Source organism: Oncorhynchus kisutch, linkage group LG4 (assembly GCF_002021735.2).
Source record: "Oncorhynchus kisutch isolate 150728-3 linkage group LG4, Okis_V2, whole genome shotgun sequence".
Classification (NCBI taxonomy): domain Eukaryota; kingdom Metazoa; phylum Chordata; class Actinopteri; order Salmoniformes; family Salmonidae; genus Oncorhynchus; species Oncorhynchus kisutch.
The window spans coordinates 46,698,490-46,723,696 of record NC_034177.2 but is presented as its reverse complement, the minus strand read 5'-3'; the positions used below and the strand labels follow the sequence as shown (position 1 = coordinate 46,723,696).

At 42.8% G+C, this 25,207-nt stretch overlaps 2 protein-coding genes across 3 annotated transcripts in view; one reads left to right on the top strand and one right to left on the bottom strand.

The window, feature by feature from the left end:
• Nucleotides 1-17,295, bottom strand: part of LOC116374002 (uncharacterized) — a 37,038-nt gene extending 19,743 nt beyond the window's left edge. Inside the window, exons 1-4 of one of the 2 annotated variants that reach the window (XM_031823112.1) lie at nt 17,138-17,295; nt 12,426-12,615; nt 11,563-12,383; nt 3,178-3,465 (exon numbers count right to left, since the gene is read on the bottom strand). In XM_031823112.1, coding sequence (XP_031678972.1) covers nt 3,178-3,465; nt 11,563-12,383; nt 12,426-12,600 — 1,284 coding nt within the window. In that variant the 5' untranslated portion in view covers nt 12,601-12,615; nt 17,138-17,295. Of the gene's footprint in view, nt 1-3,177; nt 3,466-11,562; nt 12,616-17,137 lie in introns of both variants that reach the window. The other variant, XM_031823111.1, reaches the window with a different exon arrangement.
• A 683-nt stretch (nt 17,296-17,978) lies between these two features.
• LOC109889607 (iroquois-class homeodomain protein IRX-5) lies at nt 17,979-23,201 on the top strand. The gene is made up of 3 exons (XM_020481164.2): nt 17,979-18,601; nt 19,041-19,443; nt 19,643-23,201. Exons 1-3 carry the CDS (start codon nt 18,362-18,364, stop codon nt 20,350-20,352), a joined length of 1,353 nt encoding a protein of 450 aa, XP_020336753.1. The 5' UTR covers nt 17,979-18,361; the 3' UTR covers nt 20,353-23,201.
• Nucleotides 23,202-25,207: the final 2,006 nt, after the last annotated feature.

Sequence of the window (25,207 nt, the reverse complement as noted above, 5' to 3'; positions counted from 1 at the left end):
TTGGAGTTCTACGGACAATTCCTTTGACCTCATGGCTTGGTTTTTGCTCTGACATGCATTGTCAACTGTGGGACCTTATTTAGACAGGTGTCTGCCTTTCCAAATCATGTCCGATCAATATAATTTACCACAAGAGGACTCCAATCAAGTTGTACAAAAATCTCAAAGATGATCAAAACAGGCTGGACCTGAGCTCAATTTTGAATCTCATAGCAAAGGTTCTGAATACTTATGTATTTCTGTGTTTTATTTTTTTAAATAAATTAGCTAAAATGTCTAAAAACATGTTTTCACTTTGTGAGAAAATGTTGTACTCTACGGATGTTGCAAAGCATGAACCTGCAGGAGCGATTCCCTGTTTTGATGTTTGCAGAGAACGACAGGGATCTTTGCTCCAGGGATCTTTGCACTTTGGGAGTTGTCAACCGTGATGAAGAGGTCTTAGAGTGGGCAGGCTTTCCCCAGGAGGAAGAGCAGCTCCGTCTTGTCGAGGTTGAGCCTGAGGTAGTGGGCCGACATCCAAGCTGAGATATCTGCCAGGCACACAGAGATGCATGTCGCCAACTGGGTGTCTGAAGTGGGAATGAGAAAAGTAGTTGATTGTCATCTGCATAGCAATAATTGGAGAGACCATGTGAGGATATGATGGAGCCGAGTGACTTGGTGTATAGAGAAAAGTGGAGAGGTGCTTAAAACCGAGCCCTGGGGGACACCAGTAGTGAGAGCACGATGTGCAGACACAGATCCTCTCCATGCCAGCTGGTAGGAGCGACCTGTCAGGTAGGATGCAATCCAGGAGTGTGCAGAACCTGAGATGCCCATCCCTGAGAGGGTGGAGAGGAGGATTTGATGGTTCATGGTGTTAAAGGCAACAGATAGATTTAGGAGGATGAGAAAAGAGGAGAGAGTCAGCTTTGGCAGAGCAGAGAGCCTCCGTGACACAGAGGAGAGCAGTCTCAGTTGAGTGACTCATCTTGAAGGTTAAGGTTAAGAAGATTGTTCTGAGTGAGATAACGAGAGAGCTGGTCAGAGATAGCCAGCTCAGGTTTTTTGGAAAGAAAAGAAAGAAGAGATACTGGTCTGTAGTTCTTTGATCAGAGGGGTCGAGTGTTGGTTTCTTGAGGAGGGGAGCGACTCTGGCCATCATTACATCAGAGGGGACGCAGCCATTGGTGAGGGATGAGTTGATGAGGGAAGTGAGGAATGGGAGAAGGTCTCCAGAGATGGAGTCTAGAGAAGGGGATGGTGTTGAGTGGGCAGGTTGTCAGGTGGCTGGACATCACTAGTTGCAGGATTTCATCTGGAGAGAGAGGGGCGAAGGGGTCAAGGTGTAGGGCAGTTCTGTGTGAGTGAGACCAATGGACTCCGTAAGCTGAGTGAATGAGGAGCGGATGTTGTCAACCTTTTTTCCAAAGTGGTTGACACAGTCGTTCACAGAGAGGGAGGAGGATGGGGAGAAGGTGGAGGATTAAGGAGGGAGGATAAGGTGGAAAATAGTTTCCCAGGGTTGGAGAAGAAGAGCATGTAGAGAGAGGAGGGAGTGGAAGGGTGATAGGTCCTCTGGAAGTTTAGTTTTTCCTCCATTTCCACTCAGCTGCCCACATCCCTGTTCTGTGAGCAGGAGGAAGGGTCGAGCCAGCCGGGAGGAAAGGGGAGAGTGGGAGTTAAATGAGGTGGAAAGGAAAGGAAGTTCGAAGAGGCAGTCAGGAGACAGGAGGGAGAAGGATTTAGCAGAAGGGAGAGATGATAGAATAGAAGAGGAGAGAGTAGTGGGAAAAAGACAGTGAAGATTGTGACGGTGCATGACCATCTGGGTAGGGGCTGAGTGGGTAGGGTTGGACGAGAGTGGGAAGGAGAAAAAAATAAACAAAATAGTAATTAGAGACCTGGAGGGGATTGGAGTGAGATTGGTAGGCTAACAGCCTCTAGTAAAGATGAGGTCAAGCTTATTGCCTGCCTTGTGAGTGGGAGGGGACTGGGAAAGGGTGAGGTCAAAAGAGGCAAGGAGAGGAAAGAAAGAGTTTGAAAGAAATGAATTGAAGTCAGGCTTCGGGACGTTGAAGTCGCCCAGTATGATGAGCGGTGAACCATCATCGGGAAATGAGCTTATCAAGGTGTCAAGCTCATTGAGGAACTCTCCAAGGGCACTTGGTGGACGATAGATGACAACAATGTTAAGCTTGAGTGGCAGTGACAGTGACAGCATGGAATTCAAATGAGGAGATGGGCAGGTGAGAGAGGGGGAAAATTGAAAATCTCAGTTTAGGAGAAATGAGTAATAGCAGTGCTCTCATAGGTAATCTATGTCTCAGCCTTGTTGACCACCGATTGGCAGTTCCAAACACTGCCAGAGACTAGGAATTGCTTATGGGTTGTGCGGGAAGGGTACACTAGATTAGAAGGGTTGCAGCCACGGAGTGGGGAGTTTCTGTAAAACCTACAGGTAGAGGAGTGAACAGGAAATCACACATACTTGACAAAACTACACAATAGCAAAATCTGATCATCTGAAATATCTTGTTTCGGCGACAGTCTTAATTTTGGGCAACAACGCGGTGAAAACTAGGGGAGTTTGAAGTACTCACACTAATTGCTGATTGCCTAGCAGAGGTGAAGAAAAATACCCCCTCCAACAGACATACCCACCAATTATCAGAAAGCTCTCACAAATTCCCTTGAAACCAGTTGAAGTCAATGGTCCAACACTTCAAAGTCACAAGTACTGAGCATTCAGCAGCTCAAAAAGCAATGATTAGGCTGCTAGCTAGAAAGAGGAAGCATTTAACTAGAAAGGTCTTAGCCAGACTATATCAACAAAAACACTTATTGAAAGACAAAAATAAACTTTGGCTACTCTTGCAGAGATGAGTTGTCTTCCCAGGCAATAGATGAGCACTGATCAGGTGACAGCCCTGTAATGTATATACATGTATGGGAGAAGTTACTCACCCTCCCTGTAATGTGTGTGTTTGGGAGAAGTCACTCACCCTCCCTGTAATGTGTGTGTTTGGGAGAAGTCACTCACCCTCCCTGTAATGTGTGTGTTTGGGAGAAGCCACTCACCCTCCCTGTAATGTGTGTGATTCGGAGAAGTCACTCACCCTCCCTGTAATGTGTGTGTTCGGGAGAAGTCACTCACCCTCACTGTAATGTGTGTGTATGGGAGAAATCACTTACCCTGGCCAGGGACACAGTGTCACTCTTCAGGGACAGCAGATCACAGCAGGCCAGTAGGTCCCCCCCTTCGATGAGGCTGGGACTGAGGTCTGCACTGAGAGGGCTGGGGCTGAGGTCTAAAGTGGTCACTGGAACCATGGCTGCGATTGCTAGTTCTTGTGGTCTCTCTGGTCCTGTTGGTATCTCTGGCCTCTCTGCTGGTGTCTGTGGACACAGTGGTCCAGCCTCCACTCTCTCCGTTACCTCTGGCGCTGTCTCTCCACCTTGATTCACCACTGGCCCCCGGCTCTGATAACACACAGGAGAAAATACATTAGTCAATGGGGAAACACACACGCACACTTGGATACAATATTCCAAACGTTTTGTTTTTAAGAACCGCCCTATCTATGGAGTAGTGGTAGTCAGTGCCATTTAAGATGACGGAGGATGATAAAAAAATGATATGTATGAGCATAGACTGTGACGAATACAACTGGTGTCGACCTTACAGTGAAACACTTACTTCACAGTAAATACCTGTTGTATTTGGTGCATGTGACAAATAAAGGCCATGCTCAAAAAAAGGTAAAGAATCATCCTCCGTCATCTCATCTTAAACGGCACTGACAAACACTGCTCCAAAGATGGGACAGTACTTAGAAGCAAAAAGTTTAGGATATTGCATTCAAGTGTGATTCTATGTTTTTCTTTTACAGCTTATTGCATGACAGTCAGTCATATTCCATTCACCCAGCTCAATGTAACATCGATAGGTTTAGACTACTACATTGATACTAACATTTTCCATATACCCATGATGAGGTTACTACAACCTAGAATGAAAGTTTATAATGTAGGGGCACATGTCGAGAGTATTTTGAGTAATCAAGGTGAAAGACAGTGACACATTCAAGACCGCCTTGTACACTCTTCCCTGCATCTAGCTGATCTAGGGTGTAATCATTAGTCCAACAGTTGCAAATTTGAGTTTCTATTGTACAAATTCAGTTATGTTTATCCCTGCTTCGTTCTGTTTGCTTCCGTTTAAGAAATGTTTTTCATTACAATTGGTGGAATGAATACACCCCGATCATACGCAAACACAGTTCACTTTCATAGCAGCCACATAAAAACAGCATGATCACTTTGCTTGTTGTATATACAGTGCATTCAGAACGTTTTCAAACCTCTTGACTTTTTCCACATTTTGTTACGTTACAGCCTAAAATGTATTAAATTAATTGTTTTCCTCATCAAATCTACACACAACACCCCATAACGGCAAAGTGAAAACAGGTTAAGACATTTCTGCAATTGTATTAAGAATCAAAAACAGAATTACCTTATTCATTTAAGTATTCAGACCCAAAATTGAGACTCGAAATTGAGCTCAGGTGCATCCTGTTTCCATTGATCAACTTGATTGGAGTACACCTGTGGTAAATTCAATTGATTGGACATGATTTGGAAGGCACACACCTGTCTATATAAGGTCCTACAGTTGACAATGCATGTCAGAGCAAAAACCAAGCCATGAGGTTGAAGGAATTTTCCGTAGAGCTCTGAGACAGGATTGTGTCGAGGCACAGATCTGGGGAAGGGTATAAAAACATTTCTGCAGCATTGAAGGTCCCCAAGAACATAGTGGCCTCCATCATTCTTAAATGGAAGAAGTTTGGACTCTTCCTAAAGCTGACTGCCCAGGCCAACCTGAACAATCGGGGGAGAAGGGCCTTGGTCAAGGAGGTGACCAAGAACCCAATGGTCACTCTGACACAGCTCCAGAGCCTCTGTGGAGATGGGGGTACCTTCCAGAAGGACAACCATCTCTGCAGCACTCTACCAATCAGGCCTTTATGGTAGAGTGGCCATCGGAAGCCACTCCTCAGTAAATGGCACATGACAGCCCACTTGTAGTTTGCCAAAAGGCACCTAAAGGACTCCAAGATTGGACTTCAAGACTCCAACTGTTTGGCCTGAATGCCAAGTGTCAAGCCTGGAGGAAACCTGGCACCATCCCTATGGTGAAGCATGGTGGTGGCAGCATCATGCTGTGGGGATGTTTACAGTGGCAGGGATAGAGAGACTAGTCAGGATTGAGGGCAAGATGAACGGAGCCAAGTACAGAGAGATCCTTGATGAAAACCTGCGCTCAGGACCTCAGACTGGGGCGAAGGTTCACCTTCCAACAGGACAATGACCCCAAGCACACAGCCAAGACAATGCAGGAGTGGCTTCGGAACAAGTCTCTGAATGTCCTTGAGTGGCCCAGCCAGAGCCCGGTCTTGAACACGATCGAACATCTCTGGAGAGACCTGAAAATTGCTGTGCAGCGACGCTCCCCATCCAACCTGATAGAGCTTGAGCGGTTCTGCAGAGAAGAATGGGAGAAACTCCCCAAATACAGGTGTGCCAAGCTTGTAGTGTCATACCCAAGTAGACTTGAGGCTGTAATCGCTGCCAAAGGTGCTTCAACAAAGTACTGAGTAAAAGGTCTGAATACTTATGAAAATATGATATTTCCATTTTTCTTTTTGATAAAAACCTGTTTTGCTATCATTATGGGGTATTGTGTGTAAATTGATGAGGGGAAAAAACAATTGATTCCATTTTAGAATAAGGCTGTAACGTAACAAAATGTGGATAAAGTCAAGGGGTACCGAATACTTTCCGAATGCAGTGTATGATTTCTTCTTGCAACTATCGACACGCTCTCCTCCTCTCACATTTTTCCTTCACTTTTGGACTTCAGTGCACAGCACATCAGCTGTCTGTGACCAGGCGAAAAAAAACGTTCCAAGCCAAACCTTCATATCATGACTGCTAACCGCTACACACAGCCTACATCGTTGTCATGTCATAGTCAACATAGGTACTAGAACTAACATGTTAGTAAACCCGCTACAATCATGCAGTACATTGTACAGTCAGAAAGCAGTTTAGCAGTTTAGCAGTTTCACCGGCAGGCCTGGTGGCAATAAATGAATCAATCCAAAAACTTACCTTGACTTGGAAGAGTTCCAGTGTTGGATACCCATAGCCAGCTAGCTAAAATAGCATCCCTCTCTGTTTGAGCCAGGTGTTTGAGTAGGCTAAACCAGCAAGCTGCATTTGCTAGCTAAGTAAGTGAATGTGAAAGTTAAAAAAATATAACAAAATCTCTCTCTCACTCTTGCTTCTTAATTTTGGAGGAAATTCATTTGTTCAAAACTGTTAAACTATTGTCTTTCTCTGTCTTTGAGTCAACTACTCACCACATTTTATGTACAGCAGTCCTAGCTAGCTGTAGCATATGCTTTCAGTACTAGATTCATTCTCCGATCCTTTGATTGGGTGGTCAACAAGTCACAGTTCATGCAGCAAGAGCTCTGATAGGTTGGAGGACGTCCTCTGGAAGTTGTAATAATTACTGTGTAAGTCTATGGAAGGGGGTGAGAACCATGAGCCTTCTGGGGTTTGTATTGTCAATGTACCCAGGAGGACAGAAGCTATCTGTCCTCCGGCTACACCATGGTGCTACCCTACAGAGTGAGGCTACTGTAGACCTCCATTGTGACATGAATACATTTAGTATAGTTTTCCCCTAAAAGGATAACTTCTTTAATGTTTCACTCTTCTTATTTTCATTCAATTCACAGAGGAGGATGGTCCTCCCCTTCCTCCTATGAAGAGCCTCCACTGCTGTGGAGAGCTATGGTTATTTTGTGAACTTCAAGGGCTGTTTTGCAGACATAATATGTAGGCCAATATCTTCTATTCTAATCCTGCTCAGATATCTTGAAGTCATTGCAATATTAACTTAAATTCCAGATGCTAGGCTATGCAAATCTGAATTAATCATCTCTTGCTCCACACAATTGTGTTTGTCTTGAATGAATGCAAAACTAATTTACCAAAAACAAACAATGCAGAGAGAGAAACCCACTGTCGGCACTCAGCACGATACGATCTACCCCCATCAATTCCAATAAGAGACCTGTCTTTCAAATGTGCTTTCGTGTGACACTGAATTATCATATGAGAGAGTGTTTACAACTCCACAAAATATCAGTCCGTCTGCTTGTGTGAAAGTCTCTCATTCCTGTGAAGGTACAAAGTGAAGCACCTGCCTGGCCTGTAGAAAACAATTAGGTCGCAGTAAAAGACAAAGGCAGCAGGCAGCAGTTTAACATCCCATAGTGCTATGATTGTCCTTTAACTGTTCCGACTGTCATCCCTCGAGAGCTAATTATCCAGACGAGTCTGTAGCATACACACACACATTGACACTTTACACAGATTCCTTGTTCAATCACGGCGTAAAATGCACTAAAATTGGCATTATAGAGGATACTGCTCCAATCAGTTTGATTTCAGTTAATTACAGTATGTCTAAATGCTCGAGTGTTACTGCGTTCCATAGCTATGACACCATTTGAAAAGAGACACCATGTAATAGACTGGCGTCTGTCTGCATTGTAATTCAGATCTAATAGTCAGATTAAAAGTCAGGAAAAACAACTATTTTCCAGGCTGCTGGTAGGGAGCATACAACAAAGCTGGGTTTAAAAGCTTGGCCTTTCTGAGTTTCAACTAGGGATATATAGGGATATACTGTATGTAGCTAGTACAATACAGTGATATAAAATCCACATTTGGTGAAAGAGCGAGAGAGTTATTGTACTCACCATTTGCTCATTTAGTTTTCATGGCAGGTAATGACCAGGCACACAAACACAACGTTATCCTCCTACTGTTAAAGAGTAACGCTGGTGAACTTTTCTGTGGAAATCTGTGGTGAAGATACGAGTTGTCGTCATGTACAACAATTATTTTTAATTCACAACTGAGAGCATGTAAATGATCAAGTGGGTTTGAATTGGGAAGACAAACGCCAACAGAAAACAAGATGGGAGACATTTCTACATATATGACACGAGGGGGGGGGGGGGGGGGGTCTAATTGGTACAGTGACTGACAAACAATACACATCAATGTTTCTCTATTACACAAATAGCACCACATAGACCATTAACAAGGACACGCAAATGAAGTGTGAAGGCAGTAAGAAACCATAGATGTGAAGGGCAGTATGGAGATGAAGAGGCAAAAGGAGGGGAAGGAGATGATGTACACGATGTCGCCCAATCAAAGGCAATAGAAGGAGAGCAGTGATGTGCGGTGCCTTGACAGCCAGCAGCACAAAAAGGGAAGAGAACTCCGACAACTAAATGTCAATCGCAGGGCTATTGCTAATCCCCTCTGTTGTCAAAATGTATGTTGACAGTGTTTTGTATGGCTCCCACTTGTAGTACTATTGTGGGACCATAATTGAATTACATTTATTGTGATTTCAGATGCTATTGCTCTGGGTATAAAGATCAGGGGTACTGGGAGATCTCTTCGGATTAGGGTTTGGTGCCATAGCAGTTGCTAGCTATCTGCTCATATGATTTCTCCTTAGAAGTCCCACAGAAGTTGAGTAATTTAACGTTGAGTCATATCTGAAGTCACAGTGTCCATGGAAAATCATTCTTTACCCCGGCTTACACTATTTATTTGCTCAAAATGTGGTTGCTCTGTTAATCTCCTTCATGAGTCTTAAAAAGTTCAAAATGGAGACTTTTTTCAATGGTTGCCGTAAAAACAAATCACACACTTCACCAAGCATATGTCTAATGTTATGGCATTCCAAACACTATTTTTCACTTTAACCAAACCTTAAGGAAGTCGATGAGCTGAAAATGTGGATGATTCTTTTTAAAGAGCCACCGAATACGCCGATTGGCAGTGTGTATTTAATACGAGAATTCAGTCTTGGAGGTGTGTTTCCTGACCGATTCTGCGTTTGGTTAATGATGTTTGTCCCCCATGAGACACTGTAGACGTGGAAACCGATTTCACTTCCTCAAAATCCCCAGAAGGAATCTAAGATAACTTTGTTAATTTTGATGTTTTTGCTGAGGATATTTTAGTTGCCCAATTTTACATCTAACTAATGATGTTTGGTGCAGTATTTCTGAAGTAAAAAAGTGTGACGTGTTGTCGGAGCTGCTGGGCAGGTCTGTCTCACTGTCCATGCTAGTGGGCAAATGGACAACATCAAATCCAAACCCAACCTTAATTTACCCACTGTGATTCACAGATGTTCCAAACTCTATTTTAGACAAAACTGACTTCATGATCAAAATTATCCTATCTACACTAAATGTTGACACTGCCACAGAGGCCATTTTCAAAGGGATTCCTTTTTGATTCTTTTTAAAGGAAGTCACTCTTTAACATTGAAAGCAGGAGGAGGCAGCTGTAAGACAAAAATGACTTAATTCGGACAACAACAACCAAAATCACTGAAGACAAAATGGCCAAATACCATGGGAAATGGGAGGAATACCTACGGTAAAAAGGACATCCAAAAGAAATGACAACTGTAGATACACTACATGACCAAAAGTATGTGGACACCTGCTTGTTGAACATCTAATTCCAAAATCATGGGCATTAATATGGAGTTGGTCCCTCATTTGCTGCTATAACAGCCTCCACTCTTCTGGGAAGGCTTTCCATTAGATGTTGGAACATTGCTGTGGGGACTTACTTCCATTCAGCAATCAGAGCATTAGAGAGGTCGGGCACTGATGTTGGGCGATTAGGCCTGGCTCACAGTCGGCGTTCCATTTCATCCCAAAGGATTCGATGGAGTTGAGGTCAGGGCTCTGGGCAGGCCAGTCAAGTTCTTCCACACTGATCTCGACAAACCATTTCTGTATGGACCTCGCTTTGTGCAAGGGGCATTGTCATGCTGAAACAGGAAAGGGCCTTCCCCAAAACAGTTACTACAAAGTTGGAAGCACAGAATCGTCTAGAATGGAATTGTATGTTGTAGCGTTAAGATTTCCCTTCACTAGAGAACTAATGGAGATTTCCTATGGAGAATGCATGGCTGTGTGCTTGATTTTATAGACCTGTCAGCAACGGGTGTGGCTGAAATAGCCGAACCCACTAATACGAAGGGGTGTCCACATACTTTTGTATAGCTAGTTTATTTCATGCTTAAATTATATTTCATGCTATATAGTTCATCGTGCTAAAATGTAACAGGGTGGTCTGATCTAGTTGTAATGATTCCAGAAGCTCAAGGGGTTAATAGAGATAAGGACGTCTAAAGAAAGGGGATGCTGGAACAGACCCTCTCTCTCCAGATTGGCATCCTCCCCATCTCCTCCTGTGCGCGGGTGTGTGTGTGTGTGTGGCCAGGAGAGTGTGTATTCCCCAGTGAACACTGAGGCCTGTAAATTGTTTATCAGACACTAATGCAGGAGGCTAACCCTATTTGCATTCATATTAGTTCCCCCGTACCGCCATCTGAGGGAATTACTTATTCCAATTCTTCAGAGGAGTAAATAACTTTATGCATGATATCGGTATCTTCATAATTCAGATCGGTATAGTCAATTTGGTTTAAGTGCTCCTCGGCTCCGCCGGCCGTGTGTGAGGGAGAGGCTGTGAGGGGAACTTATTTGGAGGCGGTTTGGATCGCTGGACATGAGAGCAGGAAATGGATTCTGTCATAGGAGAGCTGGCTCTAAGAGAGTTCAATTCTCACATGTTTACCCCCTCGGAATCCTTCCGCCTCTGATTATAGCATCTTACAGTCTATAACTACAGTATGTGCGGCTTTTTTTAAACATTCTGTTCCACTGTGCTGAATAGCTACTTAAGAAACGGACCTGGACTCATTTGTAGGCCTACTTTAATATTGTTTTATTTTTGAAAGTGGAGTTATTGCCAGAAGGGCAGGTGAAGGTAGTATAAAGACAATAGTGCAAACTAAATCAAGATGGAAAACGCAGGGTCGGATAGGAAATGGACGACAGAGAGATGTCCTTACCTAAACACACACAACCTATTCACTAAGGAGGGCTTTGTGAAAGCATTCGCTTGAATAAGAAAATCCGCTGCAGTAGGAAAATCATCTATATTATGAAGGAAGTTCAGATCATCTCTAATCAACATTGTGATGTGTGGAACCAGGACAAGAACGCCTTATTTACCACCCTAAACCTATAAAAAAACATGTACAATGTGAACATAGAGAAACAGATTTCAGTGGAAGAAATAAAAAATGGTTCGATGAAACAGGATAAAGAGAGGAGGGGTGAGAGAGGAAAAAGCTGTCAGAAAAGATGGGCTTTGAACATGATCAGAGACATCGTTTAAACAAAGAACAAAGAACAAATACGGAGAAGAAAGGCCTACCTGTGAGTTGGGAAAACAAAGGGGTTGAGGAAGAGAAGACATTTGGCAGTGTGAGCCGTGTGGCAGAGCTCTAGTCTAGAGTGGTGTGGAACAGTACAGTTGAAATCCATGAATATCAATGAGTGCATATTATTATTTTCCATTGGGTATTGTATCTTTACTCACCCCTTCTGTCTGAGTGATCACCACCGCTGGGATACAGGCGCCTTGTTCCCCTGCCGCATCTTCCCCACAAGCCTCATCTGTGGCGTGGTCCTGGTTTGGGTTAAGTCGTCTGTCTGGGTCCACTAGGGCCTGCTCCTGGTCTGTCCCAAGCAGTTTCTCTTGGTCCTGTTTTGGGGTTGGATTTGGATCTGTGCAGTGTGGTAGATCCATTCCACCAGCTAGATCATGGATTGAGTCCTGTGTTTGGTTCTGGTTCCCAGCTGATACCAGAATGGGGATGTCATGAGGGCTGCTGTGGTCTTGTGCGGGACCAAAATATACTGGATCCTGGTTCACACCACTCAGCCTGTTTTCACCCTGGTCTGCGCTATGAGCTGTGCATTGCTCCAGGTCTAAATTACATTGATAGTCCTGGTTCCCTGGTGGATCCTCATCCTGGACTGAGACCTTTATGGAAGGATCCTGTTCTTCTGTTGTGCATTTATTGGAGCCTAGTGAACGATCCTGATCCTGGACTTGATGGAAGTAATTCCGACTCGCCTGGTCTTGTGCTGGTCCCTGTTTAAAACCATGCAGTGTTTCCTTGTCTTGTGCTGGACCCTGGTCAAGACCTGGCAGTGTTTCCTTGTCTTGTGCTGGACCCTGGTCAAGACCTGGCAGTGTTTCCTTGTCTTGTGCTGGACCCTGGTCAAGACCTGGCAGTGTTTCCTTGTCTTGTGCTGGACCCTGGTCAAGACCTGGCAGTGTTTCCTTGTCTTGTGCTGGACCCTGGTCAAGACCTGGCAGTGTTTCCTTGTCTTGTGCTGGACCCTGGTCAAGACCTGGCAGTGTTTCCTTGTCTTGTGCTGGACCCTGGTCAAGACCTTGCAGGTTCAGTCTATCCTGGTCTAGTGCTGAACTCTTGCCTAGACTATTCCGCCAGTCCTGAAACTGTCTCGGTGTCATGGGCTGTTGGTGATGTTCTGAACGCCCTGACTCCCCGTCCATGTCCTGCTGGGACTCCTGGAACTGAGGTAACACTGAAGAACACTCTGTCATAGGGCACAGAGTCACCTGCCAGTGGAGAACAACATGATGCAATAGTTAAAACATACAAGTATACAAACCTGTGCAGCTGGGCGTCCTGACACAAACACACACACACGCACAGACATACACACACACATTTGAATTCTAGACTAAAAGCCTTGTTCTTAAATACTGTGGTTAGTGGGATATCTAGTCTATACCAACAGAGGCGTCATGCCCATAGGGGGTATGTGCCCCCTCAGATGTGTCCTGTTTAAAAAAATACAATAATAATAATAACATTGTGGTTACAATTTTGTTGTTGTTTCTCTGTAATATTACTAGCCACCTGGTAATTTTATGAAATTGGCTTTAGCTAGCCCAGATAGGTTCCCAATCGCCCAACCACATAGCTACCTACCAAGAAGCAATTTCAGGCTTTAAATCAAGTTAGAGTATCTAGGTTGTCTAACTATCTTAGCTGGCATGCCTGCTGGCAAGATTGGTAGACTTCAGAAAAGCAAACAATTACTACATTTACTGAATGAGTCTCAAATTACTTTCAATCTTTTACCCAGATTTGAAAACCCCTTGAATGAGTAGGTGATCTAAAACTTTTGACCTGGTAGTGTATATACAGTGCATTCAGGAAAATATTCAGACCCCTTGACTTTTTTCACATTGCGTTGTATTACAGACTCATTCTAAAATGGATTAAACAAAAGAAAATCCCTCATCAATCTACATACAAGACCCCATAATGACAAAACAAAAACAGGTTTTTAGAATTATTTTTTAAATTAAAATTGTATAAACATATCTAAAACTGAAATATTAAATTTCCATAAGTATTCAGAGCCTTGAAGCACTTTTGGCAGCAATTACAGCCTTTAGTCTCTTCTTGGGTATGACACTACAAGCTTGGCACACCTGTATTTGGGGAGTATCTCCCATTCTACTCTGCAGATCCTCTCAAGCTCTGTCAGGTTGGATGGGTAGCGTCCCTGCAAAGCTGTTTTCAGATATCTCCAGAGATGTTCGATCGAGTTCAAGTCCAGGCTCTGGCTGGACCACTCAAGGACATTCAGACACTTGTCCCGAAGCCACTCCTGCGTTGTCTTGGCCATGTGCTTAGGGTCGTTGTCCTGTTGGAAGGTGAACCTTCACCCCCAGTCTGAGGTCCTGAGCGCTCTGGAGCAGGTTTTCATCAATGATCTCTCTGTACTTTGCTCTGTTCATCTTTCCCTCAATCCTGACTAGTCTCCCAGTCCCTGCCACTGAAAAACATCCCAACAGCATGATGCTGCCACCACCATGCTTCACCATAGGGATGGTGCCAAGTTTCCTCCAGATGTGACATTTCGCATTAAGGCCAAAGAGTTTAATTTTGGTTTCATCAGACCTGAGAATCTTGTTTCTCATGGTCTGAAAGTCATGGCTTCCGTCTGGCCACACTATCATAAAGGCCTGATTGGTGGTGTGCTGCAAAGATGGTTGATCTTCTGGAAGGTTCTCCCATCTCCACAGAAGAATTGGAGCTCTGTCAGAGTGACCATCAGGTTCTTGGTCACCTCCCTGAGCAAGGCCCTTGTCCCGCGATTGCTCAGTTTGGCCGGGCGGCTAGCTCTAGGAAGAGTCTTGGTGGTTCCAAACTTCTTCCATTTAAGAATGATGGAGGCCACTGTGTTCTTGGGGACCTTCAATGCTGCACACATTTTTAGGTGCCCTTCCCCAGATCTGTGCCTCAACACAATCCTGTCTCAGAGCTCTACAGAAAATTCCTTCAACCAACAATGATGGGCGCTGCACACTTCAGCAGACTGGGATACAATTGGTCAGCCCCATGTGGATTTCTTGTTGTCTATTGTTAGCAAAGCATCCAGGACTTATTTTTCTGCAAATAGCCTAAAACAAAAGCTTTGAATGTCATTTCTCTGCTCATTCAGCAAGGTTCCCCTATCAGCATCCAGCCCAACATCATTGTGAAGAGGCTTAGAAGTTTTTTCAGAAATACAAAATGGTGATTAAATGCATCAATGAAGGCATTTTCTTCCCATAATGAGTGTCTGAATTAATTTGTTGTGGCAGAGAGGAGGAAGTAGAACTCTTCAGGGACTTGACAGTTTTCCAGAATTTCGCCGGGTTACAATCGGAAAGAGCGGTTACATAATAATCAGATTTAGCCTTTCTTATTTGTCTTACACAATGATTCCTCAGTGGCTTAAAAAGCTTGCCAGTTCGTGCCTAAGCCTGTGTTCCTGGCCTTGACCCAAGCATCTATCTATTTTATGAATGATTTCTGATGATTCCGAAGTGTACCAGGCATTCGATCTACCTTCAACCCTTCATTTTTTAGAAGGGAGCATGATTATCCACAATAGTATTGAAGACATCTGCAAAAATGCTCAACGCTAAATCAGGTTCAGGGATATCTTAAATACAATCAAGGACACTAAAATAAAGATAATGTAAAAAAGTATGTTCACTGACATTTTCAAAGTTCCTCTTTGTGATGACACGAGCCTTGGATTTTTGTATTCTCACATCTCTAACACAAACAGCTGGGCAATGGTCACTAATGTCTTGGGCAAAGACACCAGTAGAAACATATTTCTCTGGTGTATTTGTTAAAATAATATCAATAAGAGTTGACTTTGAAGGATCTTTAGGGTTGGGCTGTGTGGTCTTAGTCAACAGACGGGATAGTTTTAGATCTTTACACGTCTTTCAGATTGTCTGAAGCCTGCGTTTCCCAATCATAATTTAGGTCACCCAAGATAATAACTTCTGATTTAATAAAAGAAGACAAAATAGTTAATTTCTTGAGTGCACAAATGTTAGCCGAGGGAGGACGGTAAAAGACACCCTATAACAGTTATGGATACATCTTCCCCAGACAAAGCCTTAAAGATAGTAGCTACAATTTTGGGACAAGGGAAATGGATTTCTGTAAAGAGACAGAGAAATGATGTTTAATTAGACTGGCCACTTCAACACCACTACCCTGTCTGCCAGCTCTGAACACATTCTAACCCTCAATATTAACGAAGGTGCAATGTTAAGTACGACTGTATTTAGAAGTTATCTCGGAGTCTGTTGGTACGGGACCTGATGCTCCGATACCGCTTGCCAGATGGTAAAAGAGTGAACAGTCCTCGGCTCGGGAGACTGGAGTCCTTGACGACCTTCTGGGCATTACTTAAGCACCGCCTGGTGTAGATGTCTTGTCATATCATAGAGCTGCTGATTAGAAATAGATCACCAGCATACCACATGCATTCATGGCCTCTAATATGATTCTCATGCACTCCACACCTACCAACAGTGGTTATAAGATGCAAGCCTACGTTATGCTGCACCTCCCCAACTGTAATCAGTACAGTGCATTAGTGAGGGATGCTTAAAGGCATGAAAATGCCATCTCTAATCTACCCAACCTATCTGTAGTCTATAAACTGAGAAACTGCATATGATCCACAAATGATCATGCCCAACAACTGCACCATTTCCCGCTGCACACAAGCACACACACACACACACACACACACACACACACACACACACACACACACACACACACACACACACACACACACACACACACACACACAAAGACCATAAATTGCACCGATAAGGAGTGCGGTCATGCTTATGATGTGATGAGAGACTCCTTAAGGAGAAGTGTTTTCACATTGCTCAGGCTTCATTATGCTCAATCAATATTTTTTAGTGTTTCAGGTTATTGACTTATTTTCATATAAAAGGTACTCTTTCTTCATGCTCGCTCTGGTAATTTTTTGTGTAATTGAAAAGGGAATATTATCCCAATCTCTTTCCCAGGTGTATTAAAAGTCTACTGTTAATCATGTTGCTGTTGCCTTTTAAATACTGTTTATGAAATGTTGTAAAGTCAACTTATTACTGCTATCTGTCATAGATAAATGGATGGGAGAACAGATTCATTTCAGAATATCAACACAGCATTCGTATCTTAAAGGCCCCGTGTCGTCAGAAACGTGATTCTAATGGTGTACGAGCTGACTGAAAAGGCCGCCTGAAATTTGGTGGGATGGACTTTTCACCAGGCTGTAAATGAGTTAGACCAATACAAAAGGGACATCCAAACCTGGTGGGTTGGTGTGGCTGTCATCTAAAGAAAGTCAGAAACACTGAGCATATCAAGATGCACTGTTGTTGCTTTTTCCCTCATAAGACAATGACAGAGACTGACCACACACCATGGGCCAGTGCGAAAGTGAAGTCTTAAGCTACCCACTCTAATTATAGTAACAACAAATAAGATTAACTCTGTCCATGCACACAGGTCTAAGGCCAGACTAAGCAGAGCTGTTCAGGGTTGTGTTTACAATAGAAGCTTACAGTAAGCACGGGCCATATCAATCAAAACGTGTTTAGGCTATGCTTTTAGGCAAATATAATGTAAACAAATATTAAATTGCATGTTACTTGTATGGCTACCTGAGGTGTAACCCCCCCCCCCATTGGTAAACCTTTCCTCAGAACTCAATAGCCAAAACGTGAATTAGGATAGGACTAGGCTACTCACCTACTGTATCTGCTCTTGTTTGAGAAGAAAAAAAATGCCAGGTGTAGGCTATATGGTCCAGAGAAATACTGTCCCTTTCTTTTTCTGCTGATAAAGGGTGGTCAAACTATTTATCAGGCTTCCATTGATGTCGATGGCGACAGCGAGAAGCATGCATGTTCAACTGATAGCAGAAACGATCTGTAGAGTATGAGGATGATCTAATGTCTGTTTTCTAGCCAGCTTTCAGCACGTCACGCAACTCACAGATCGTAGATTGGCCTAATCGTCCACTGAGACTTTCCTGAGCTTGAAAATGTGACGTCACTACCTACAGTGCCAACATTCAGCACTTGGACAGTTCCCCACAAGTTATCCGTCTGTCCATTCGACTATTTCTTCTATGCCTGATTGGCTATATTGTTGGCAACTGTATTCAGGGGCAAGAAGTATTATTCACAAACATCGACTGACAATGCAAATAACTAATTATTTGAAACCACAACAGCCAATTAAATTAAACCAAATGGTAAGACTGTACAATTATTCCTTTGTTTTTATTAGGCTATCTGCTTTTACTTGAGTGTTTTTAAATGTATTTCTCTGGTAAATAACATATTTAGATATATGCAATTGTGATATAGCCTATATACCTGCAATTGTTACAACTGAAGATCGGGTTAGGGATCCTGTTAGCAGTGCATACAGCGATCCCGCTCTGGTTAACGAGGAGTGCTGTTGATAATAAAATAATCTATAATTGGGTCTAAATTATATAGATTGATATCATTTTATGTGTTGGGGTACAGATAGCCTTCACAATACCAGCTTAATGATTTGCTAATAGTCTAATTCGATCTAAATTATAGCATAACGTGTGTGTGTGTGTGTGTGTGCGCGCGCGCGCACGGGGGTGGAGCTGACAATCATAGAATGAGGTTGCCTATTCCTCCGCTGACTCTCCCATATCCAGAGCCTGGCAGGTTGAGCATCGACAAAGCGTTCCGTTGGAAGGCTACATGCAGACAACTTTCCCTGACAAATTGCTGCAGCAAACAACAACAAACCAACCAACGCAACAGTTCGCAATGTTATTGAATGGATTAGTTGTTTTTCAAATGCGAACATTGAGGGAAGGGAACTGTTTTCAGATGTGAGTTTTCATGCGCTTTTCTTGTGTGTGTGCATCTAAGGTCGAAAGTGCACAAGTGGACATAAGTGACTGACTTTAGGAAGTCACTCACCATGGCCTATCCTCAAGGCTTTCTCTTCCAGCCGTCGGTGTCTCTAGCTCTCCATTCCTGTCCCCCGTTCAGTTCCAGTGTGATTTTAGGAGGACCAAGGACAGAGGAACTGGGCCGGTCGTCTTCAGGCTCAGCCTTCGCTCCTTACGCGGGATCACCGGCGTTCAATGGTTCATCCCCTGGCTTCAATTCTCACCTCCAGTATAGCGGAGAGCAGACGGCGGCACTTAACTCATTTGTGGTAAGTGAATACTGTACAGTTTAACAATTACGGAATAATTATTGGGGGAAAAATGCCTTTCGTTTCTTTGAAAAGGCCTATTTGTATCCAGATTTTGTAACGAGTAAGCTGACGTATAGCTTTAAATAAAACATGTATAAAAGTTACGTCATTTATAATAAGAGCTTATGCAATGATTAGTCACAATTATTTTTTCAACTTTGCAAAATAAAAACTATTTTTTTGTTGTTCAAATTGTGTCCAATATTGTATCTGTCATACGTTGTATAGCTTACGTATAGGCCTATAATATACATACATTTTGAACTCTAAATATGATCAATACAATTGGAAATTGAAGGTCTAGAAATTACCAATGTCTACCTTTAAGCTTTCCAGTCTTGTGAGGTCAAACTGTTGAGAGAAATTCGTATCTATTGACTTTCTATTGACTTTCTAGGGCTCCGCGTACGATCCCTCAGCGGGTATCGCTGGCTCTTTAGAGTATCACCCGTTCGGTGTAGCATTGGGCTATCCATATGGAGACCCTGCATACAGGAAAAATGCTACAAGAGATGCGACTGCCACTCTCAAAGCGTGGCTCAATGAACACCGTAAAAACCCCTACCCAACCAAGGGTGAGAAGATCATGCTGGCCATCATTACTAAGATGACCCTTACCCAAGTGTCCACCTGGTTCGCCAACGCCAGACGGCGGTTGAAGAAAGAGAATAAAATGACGTGGACCCCGAGGAATAGAAGTGAGGATGAGGAAGAAGATGACAACATTGACCTGGAGAAGAATGACGACGAAGAAGAGCCACTTAAGCCCACGGCAGAAATTGGGTCGAAAAATGAAGCAGGTAAGTTTAAGTCACTTTTTAACAAATATAGGTTTCTATGCTACAGTATGTCTGCTACAGTATGTCATTAGTTTCAAAAGTATTTTTTAAATGTAATTCACTGCATAGACTTAAAAATGTTGTTACTTTCGTTAGACCTTGACAGGGTGATTAGGCCTAATCCTTGGAACGCGTTGGTCTAATTTATTATATTTTGCAGTTGGGCAGCATCCAAATCCAGTGGGAATCCCCTGTGAGAAATACAAAGAAGACAATAGCGGCAATGACATGGAACCTGTCTTAATTGATCCGAATGTAAAGGACCACGGGGACAGGAGAGTGCCCGAGATGCCACGGCCCACCACCGCAGCATCTCCCCAAAACGCGGACCTTGGAGTGGAAAGGGATTCAGACTCCGCAGCCTCGGAAAGTCCACCTCCACTGAGGCGTAATGACTCAGGCAACTCCAGCAATGCTACGTCAGTGATTCACTCGGCCCTTCCGGCCCCGAAACCAAAACTGTGGTCGCTCGCGGAGATTGCAACTTCTTCGGATAAATGTAAAGGATGTAGTGATGCCGCTCAGACCGTGCCCAGACAATTACGTACAGAGATTCCGGGCGGTAGGCCTATGTCATCTCCATTACGAGACGCTTCTCAGAATCTTTTCCCTCACAGTGCAGCCCTATCCAGACATGTCTATTATACGTCTCCCTTTTTCCAGGGTTACTCGAACTATCATGGCACTTTTGGACACCTGCAGAGCCCCGGATCCAACATGGGGTCAGCAACGCATTTAAATGGATTACATCAAACTATGTTACACAGAGCCGAGGCTCTGGCAAGAGACAGCCAAGCCAGGAGCCAAACACAGATAGATATTTGTAAAGACTTGAGATATGAAATTAAGAAAGGTATGACACATGTCTAGTAGCCTGTGTGACATTTGGTAAGCTATAGGCTCCATATAGACATTTTATTTATTGTCCAACTGGGAAAAGAAACTATATTTTCAGTGGGGAAAAAAACATATTGAGATGCAAATAGAACAATGACAATGACTATTCCTGGGAGTCCCTAAAAAGGCAACAAACAATTATTTAGGAATGTGAATATTCAATTAATTACATTTAGAATGTTTTAAAGGATAATGTGGAGGGGAAAAAAGTGGATTCCTTTGTCAAACCACGTGGTGAATAATTATTAATTAAAGAAGACTAGTTTTATTGTAGTCTTTTTTTAGAAGAAAAGTGTGTTACTTTGTCATTTCTATTGACTTTGGTCGTTCATTACGCAAAAAAATGACCTATTTTTACCAGGTTAATTTCGTGTTGCATGGCTGCAATAGTTGACATGTGTGCTTTGCCAAATAATCACAGCCATGTGAAGCACACAACTCCACACAGAAAGTTGCCAATGCCGGCAAAAGTATTGGATTATTGGATAAAAACTATTCATCATTGCATTGACTGCATTATCGAAGCACCATTCCAATACGCAATATGTCCTGTATTGCAATAAGCCATACATTACTCTCGAAATTCCCTCTGCATGTAGTCTAGATTTTAGTAGCCATTACTTGAAGCAACTGTGGAAAATGTAATCCTTATATCAGAAATGCTGTAGTCTGTTTTTTAATTTATTTTTTAACTTGAGCAGAGAGGAAATTACATTTGATCAAACCACAAAATATTCCACGGTAACCAGGCATATATCTGGGTTTTTAAAATATCAACACTTAAGAAGCTTACATTTTCCGAGGCCATCTTCGAGGTATTAAGTGTGTAAATTCGAATTTATGTTCTCCTGAAGGAGGGGATTTCTCTTAATCATGGAATTGCAAGAGCCAAACAGTAACAAAACATGCAGAGAAAGGTGAGGAAAAACGCGCCACTGCGTACTAAACTCTGTGTAGGCCTTACTACATTCACAATGACTTAAAGGGCTATGTAATCTCTAAAGTATGTTTTCTATGTTAGTGATTTTTCGTTGCTTTCTGCATAGGCTATATTTTGCTCAAAAGCCACTTGGACAAACAAGTATTTTTTTGAAGCTGATAACTAACAGAGAAAGTGTGAATAAATAAACACGTTTGTCTATGATGTTTAAAGTATTATCGAGATGTTCTAGGCCTACAGTCAACTCAAAGACACACCATGATCTTATTCAAATCTTTAATATAATTTTTTTTTTTTAAATGGACAATTTACATTTTCAGTAAGCTACTTAATTTTTGTATTTGTATACAAATCTCTGGTCTTGGTTTCAGTAAAAAAAAAACTCAGGCTACACAAAGGCCATAAGAAGAATACATGGTATCCTTTTAAACTTTAAACTCAAATTGATAGTATATGGATCATTTTATCACAATGGCAAAATATGACAATTTCGTTTTTGAATAGTGCAGAATATATACCCATTTAGTTTTATAGAATTACTTCTAAGTGCCAGATACACAAATGGCAGCCCATGGGCCAAGTCCAGTCTATCACAATGTCTAAAAAAGGAGTTTAAATATGATAAGTAACAGCAAAACAAAGGCTTATAAAACCTCAGATAATCAAGCCGTAATTGATGGATGAGTATTATTATGCCTGGCTAGTGGCTACGATATGTTAATATTGCTAAATTGGTCCATATAACGCATTCAAATGATTGGCCCATGACCACTTCCTAAAAGAAAATGATCTGCTTCATAAAATCTAAAGAGTCTATCTATGTAGTAACTCGATCATACCAAAGATATACCTTCAGAATTTATTTAAGAGCGGTCCTCTGTATAAATGGCCAAAGTTGCATTAAATAGATAAACTAAAACGTTAACATTTGCAGTTAAGCAATTGTTTGATTGACTTTAGGGCCCATATGTCTCGCTTTCCCAACTGTGTTGTGCATCGAAGCTAAACACCACCCGACATCCGACACCGTTGGGACATGTCTCTCAACCAGTGTGAGGTCCACTCTGCATGGGATAACCCCTAAGACTGACAGATGTTAGGATCCGATATCACCTAGCCCCCTGCCATGCAGTACACCTTCACCATCTTCTCTCCCTTATGCCTCCTCTTCTCTCCCTCTCCCTCTTCTCTCCATCTCCTCACCTTCTCCCGCTCCTCTCCCTCTCCACTTCTCTCCAGGACCTCTATAGAAACATCTGTTCTCAGTGTTGATCTTTCAGAGGTAGAACACCAGGGTGAACGGCCCAGTCTCTGAGGGCTGAGGTAATGTTCTGCCTCAAAACAAGCTCTCTCCCCCCACATCACATGCAGTACTTTTCATATGAAAATAATATAAACAAGCCATTTGTAAGTCTTGCATTTCAATAGCACTTTCCCCAAAGTTTTAAAGTGCTGTATGTGTCATCCTCATTTAACATATAGCTTCATGTGGTGTTCAGAGCAGGGGGCTACCCTCCTGCAAAACAAACTCCATCCCTTTTACCTCAGGACCTCGATTAGCTGAATCAGGTGTGTTAAGAGTAAAGTTGGAACAAAAGCCTGCAAGCCCACTTGCTTTCTAGGAGGGTAGACACAACAGACTGAGGCAGATGTGTAGAATAGATTCATGTAACCATAACTTTGCCTGGAGTGCCCTCTTGTGTGAGTAACACTACACAGCAGCCAGAGAGACACCCAATCAGAAACCACTGCCTGCATTCCCTACTGAATGTGGGCTAGGCGAAGTAACTGCAGACGAGAAGCATTCTGTAGCATGCAATATCGCTGCCCCCAAATGTTTTTAATTTGTTTATGTTCTCCTAATAAAAAAATGTCAAACAAACGTCAACGCTTGACGTTTTTCATCAAAAGGTTTGCCTGATGTAGCATGAGACCAGGTAGAACATCCTAGATAAGCTTTCACAATATTATATAGACTTTCCTCCAGTGTTGCCATCCTGAGCCTGTGATAGTGCGTGTCGTGTCCAGGTGGTGCTGTTTGCTTAGAGTCATACCTCCAGTGACCCTCACTGTTGAATATCACACAGCAGGACATGCCTTCCGTGGGTTTGGCTGGTGGCATTCTGTCAGGTTCATCCGTTTTCACTGTAACTCTGTTTTTCCACCATCCCTTGTTTGGGAATTACCTTAAAGCAGAGGCGAAAAGGCAAAGCAATAAACTAGTCAAACGATAATATCTTTGCCACAGCCCTGAGTTTGTGTTGATCAAGCCCTTCCTGTCACTCGGTTTGGTACAAAGCTAAAAGATGGGTCTGGTAAATTGTAACCACACTTAAACCACACTCATAGACAGAGAATACAAGGACTGGCCATGAGTCTGTGGAAGACACCTTGCACTCATAACTGTCCCCTGCTGCGAGCAGGGAGGCTGAAGCTCGTAATGGCACCTGTCCTGAAGTACTGAACCTCCTGCCTCCCCTACATCCCCCTAAGCAGACGGCCATGGAGTACGCTTCACCTGTTTCAGTCAGGACCATGCAAAGAGAACGCCCAGGGTGTGCCTGGGATGCCTTGAACACATTGGCACTCCACACTCGGGGCCAAGTTGACAGTGTCATACATGAACAATATGGACTCCATGGTGTCATAGCAGAAAGCAACATTCTTAGACTGAGGCTCAGCTGTTGTCTCTGCTTGCTACTAACTCTTCTGGTAGCGCCTAGGGCCCCGCTATTGGATCGCCTGTGGCGGAAGGCAACACGAATTGTAGGGTGAACACCGCCATCTAGTGGTGGATACCATTAAATTAAAATGAGTAGGACGAGCGTACTTAAAAGTATCACAACAGCGGAAATTCACTTTTGTTCAACTGAAAGACGATGACCTGAGCTTATCCATGATATTGGAAATTGATTTAAATCAAAGTCATAGTTTTAGTCAAAGTATGATCTATTTGGGCTATAAATGGGAAATCCGAAGTGGGACATTCATGGAAATCTGTGTCAATGCTGTTTCCCTTTTATAGATGACGTGCAAATACTTTATAGACTACGTTTCATTTCAGGGCTGGGTCTTATTTGAATGTTCACCTGCTGCAAAGTTCTTCCTCTTCGTGACTGAGCTGAGCAAGAGAGTAGAAGGCGAAGGAAGACGGGTAACTCGGCCTAAAAAATGTTCACCCACCAAGTGAGGAATTTTTGTATGGAGGTCAATGAGAGTGTCGAATTTGGTCCACAAACAATTGAATGGCTTATTTATTATATGATCGAATATAAGTTTTGTGATGTTTCGGTTGATACAAAAGTACCAATATAAGTACACACGAGGCGAGGCATACCGACAACTTTGAGGAAACATTTTTTTATATACGAGTTGTGCCTTTTGTGCACAGGATATCTGCCTTCTCATTGGCTAGAATGGTCCCACGTGATCTTGCTTCATCCCTCCTGCCTCTTCCTCTCTGAGGACAGCGAATCCCATTGTTAGACATGAAATATGACCAATGATGTCTGTATATAAACCCTGGTGTGCTGATGCTTTGTACTGGCCATTGAATCCTCCTATCTGCCATATTGGCACTTCCCAGGAGCAGTCCTCCACAGGAATGAATGGAATTCTACAGTATTTCAAGGACAACATTACATGTATTCAAGTTTTTTGTTGTTGTAGCGGGGATAGTAGCATTAGTAATCAAAAAATGTATATACAAATAAAAAAGTATGTTTAGCTCACATAATACAATGAAAAAGTATGTTTAGCTCACATAATACAATGAAAAAGTATGTTTAGCTCACATAATACAATGAAAAAGTATGTTTAGCTCACATAATACAATGAAAAAGTATGTTTAGCTCACATAATACAATGAAAAAGTATGTTTAGCTCACA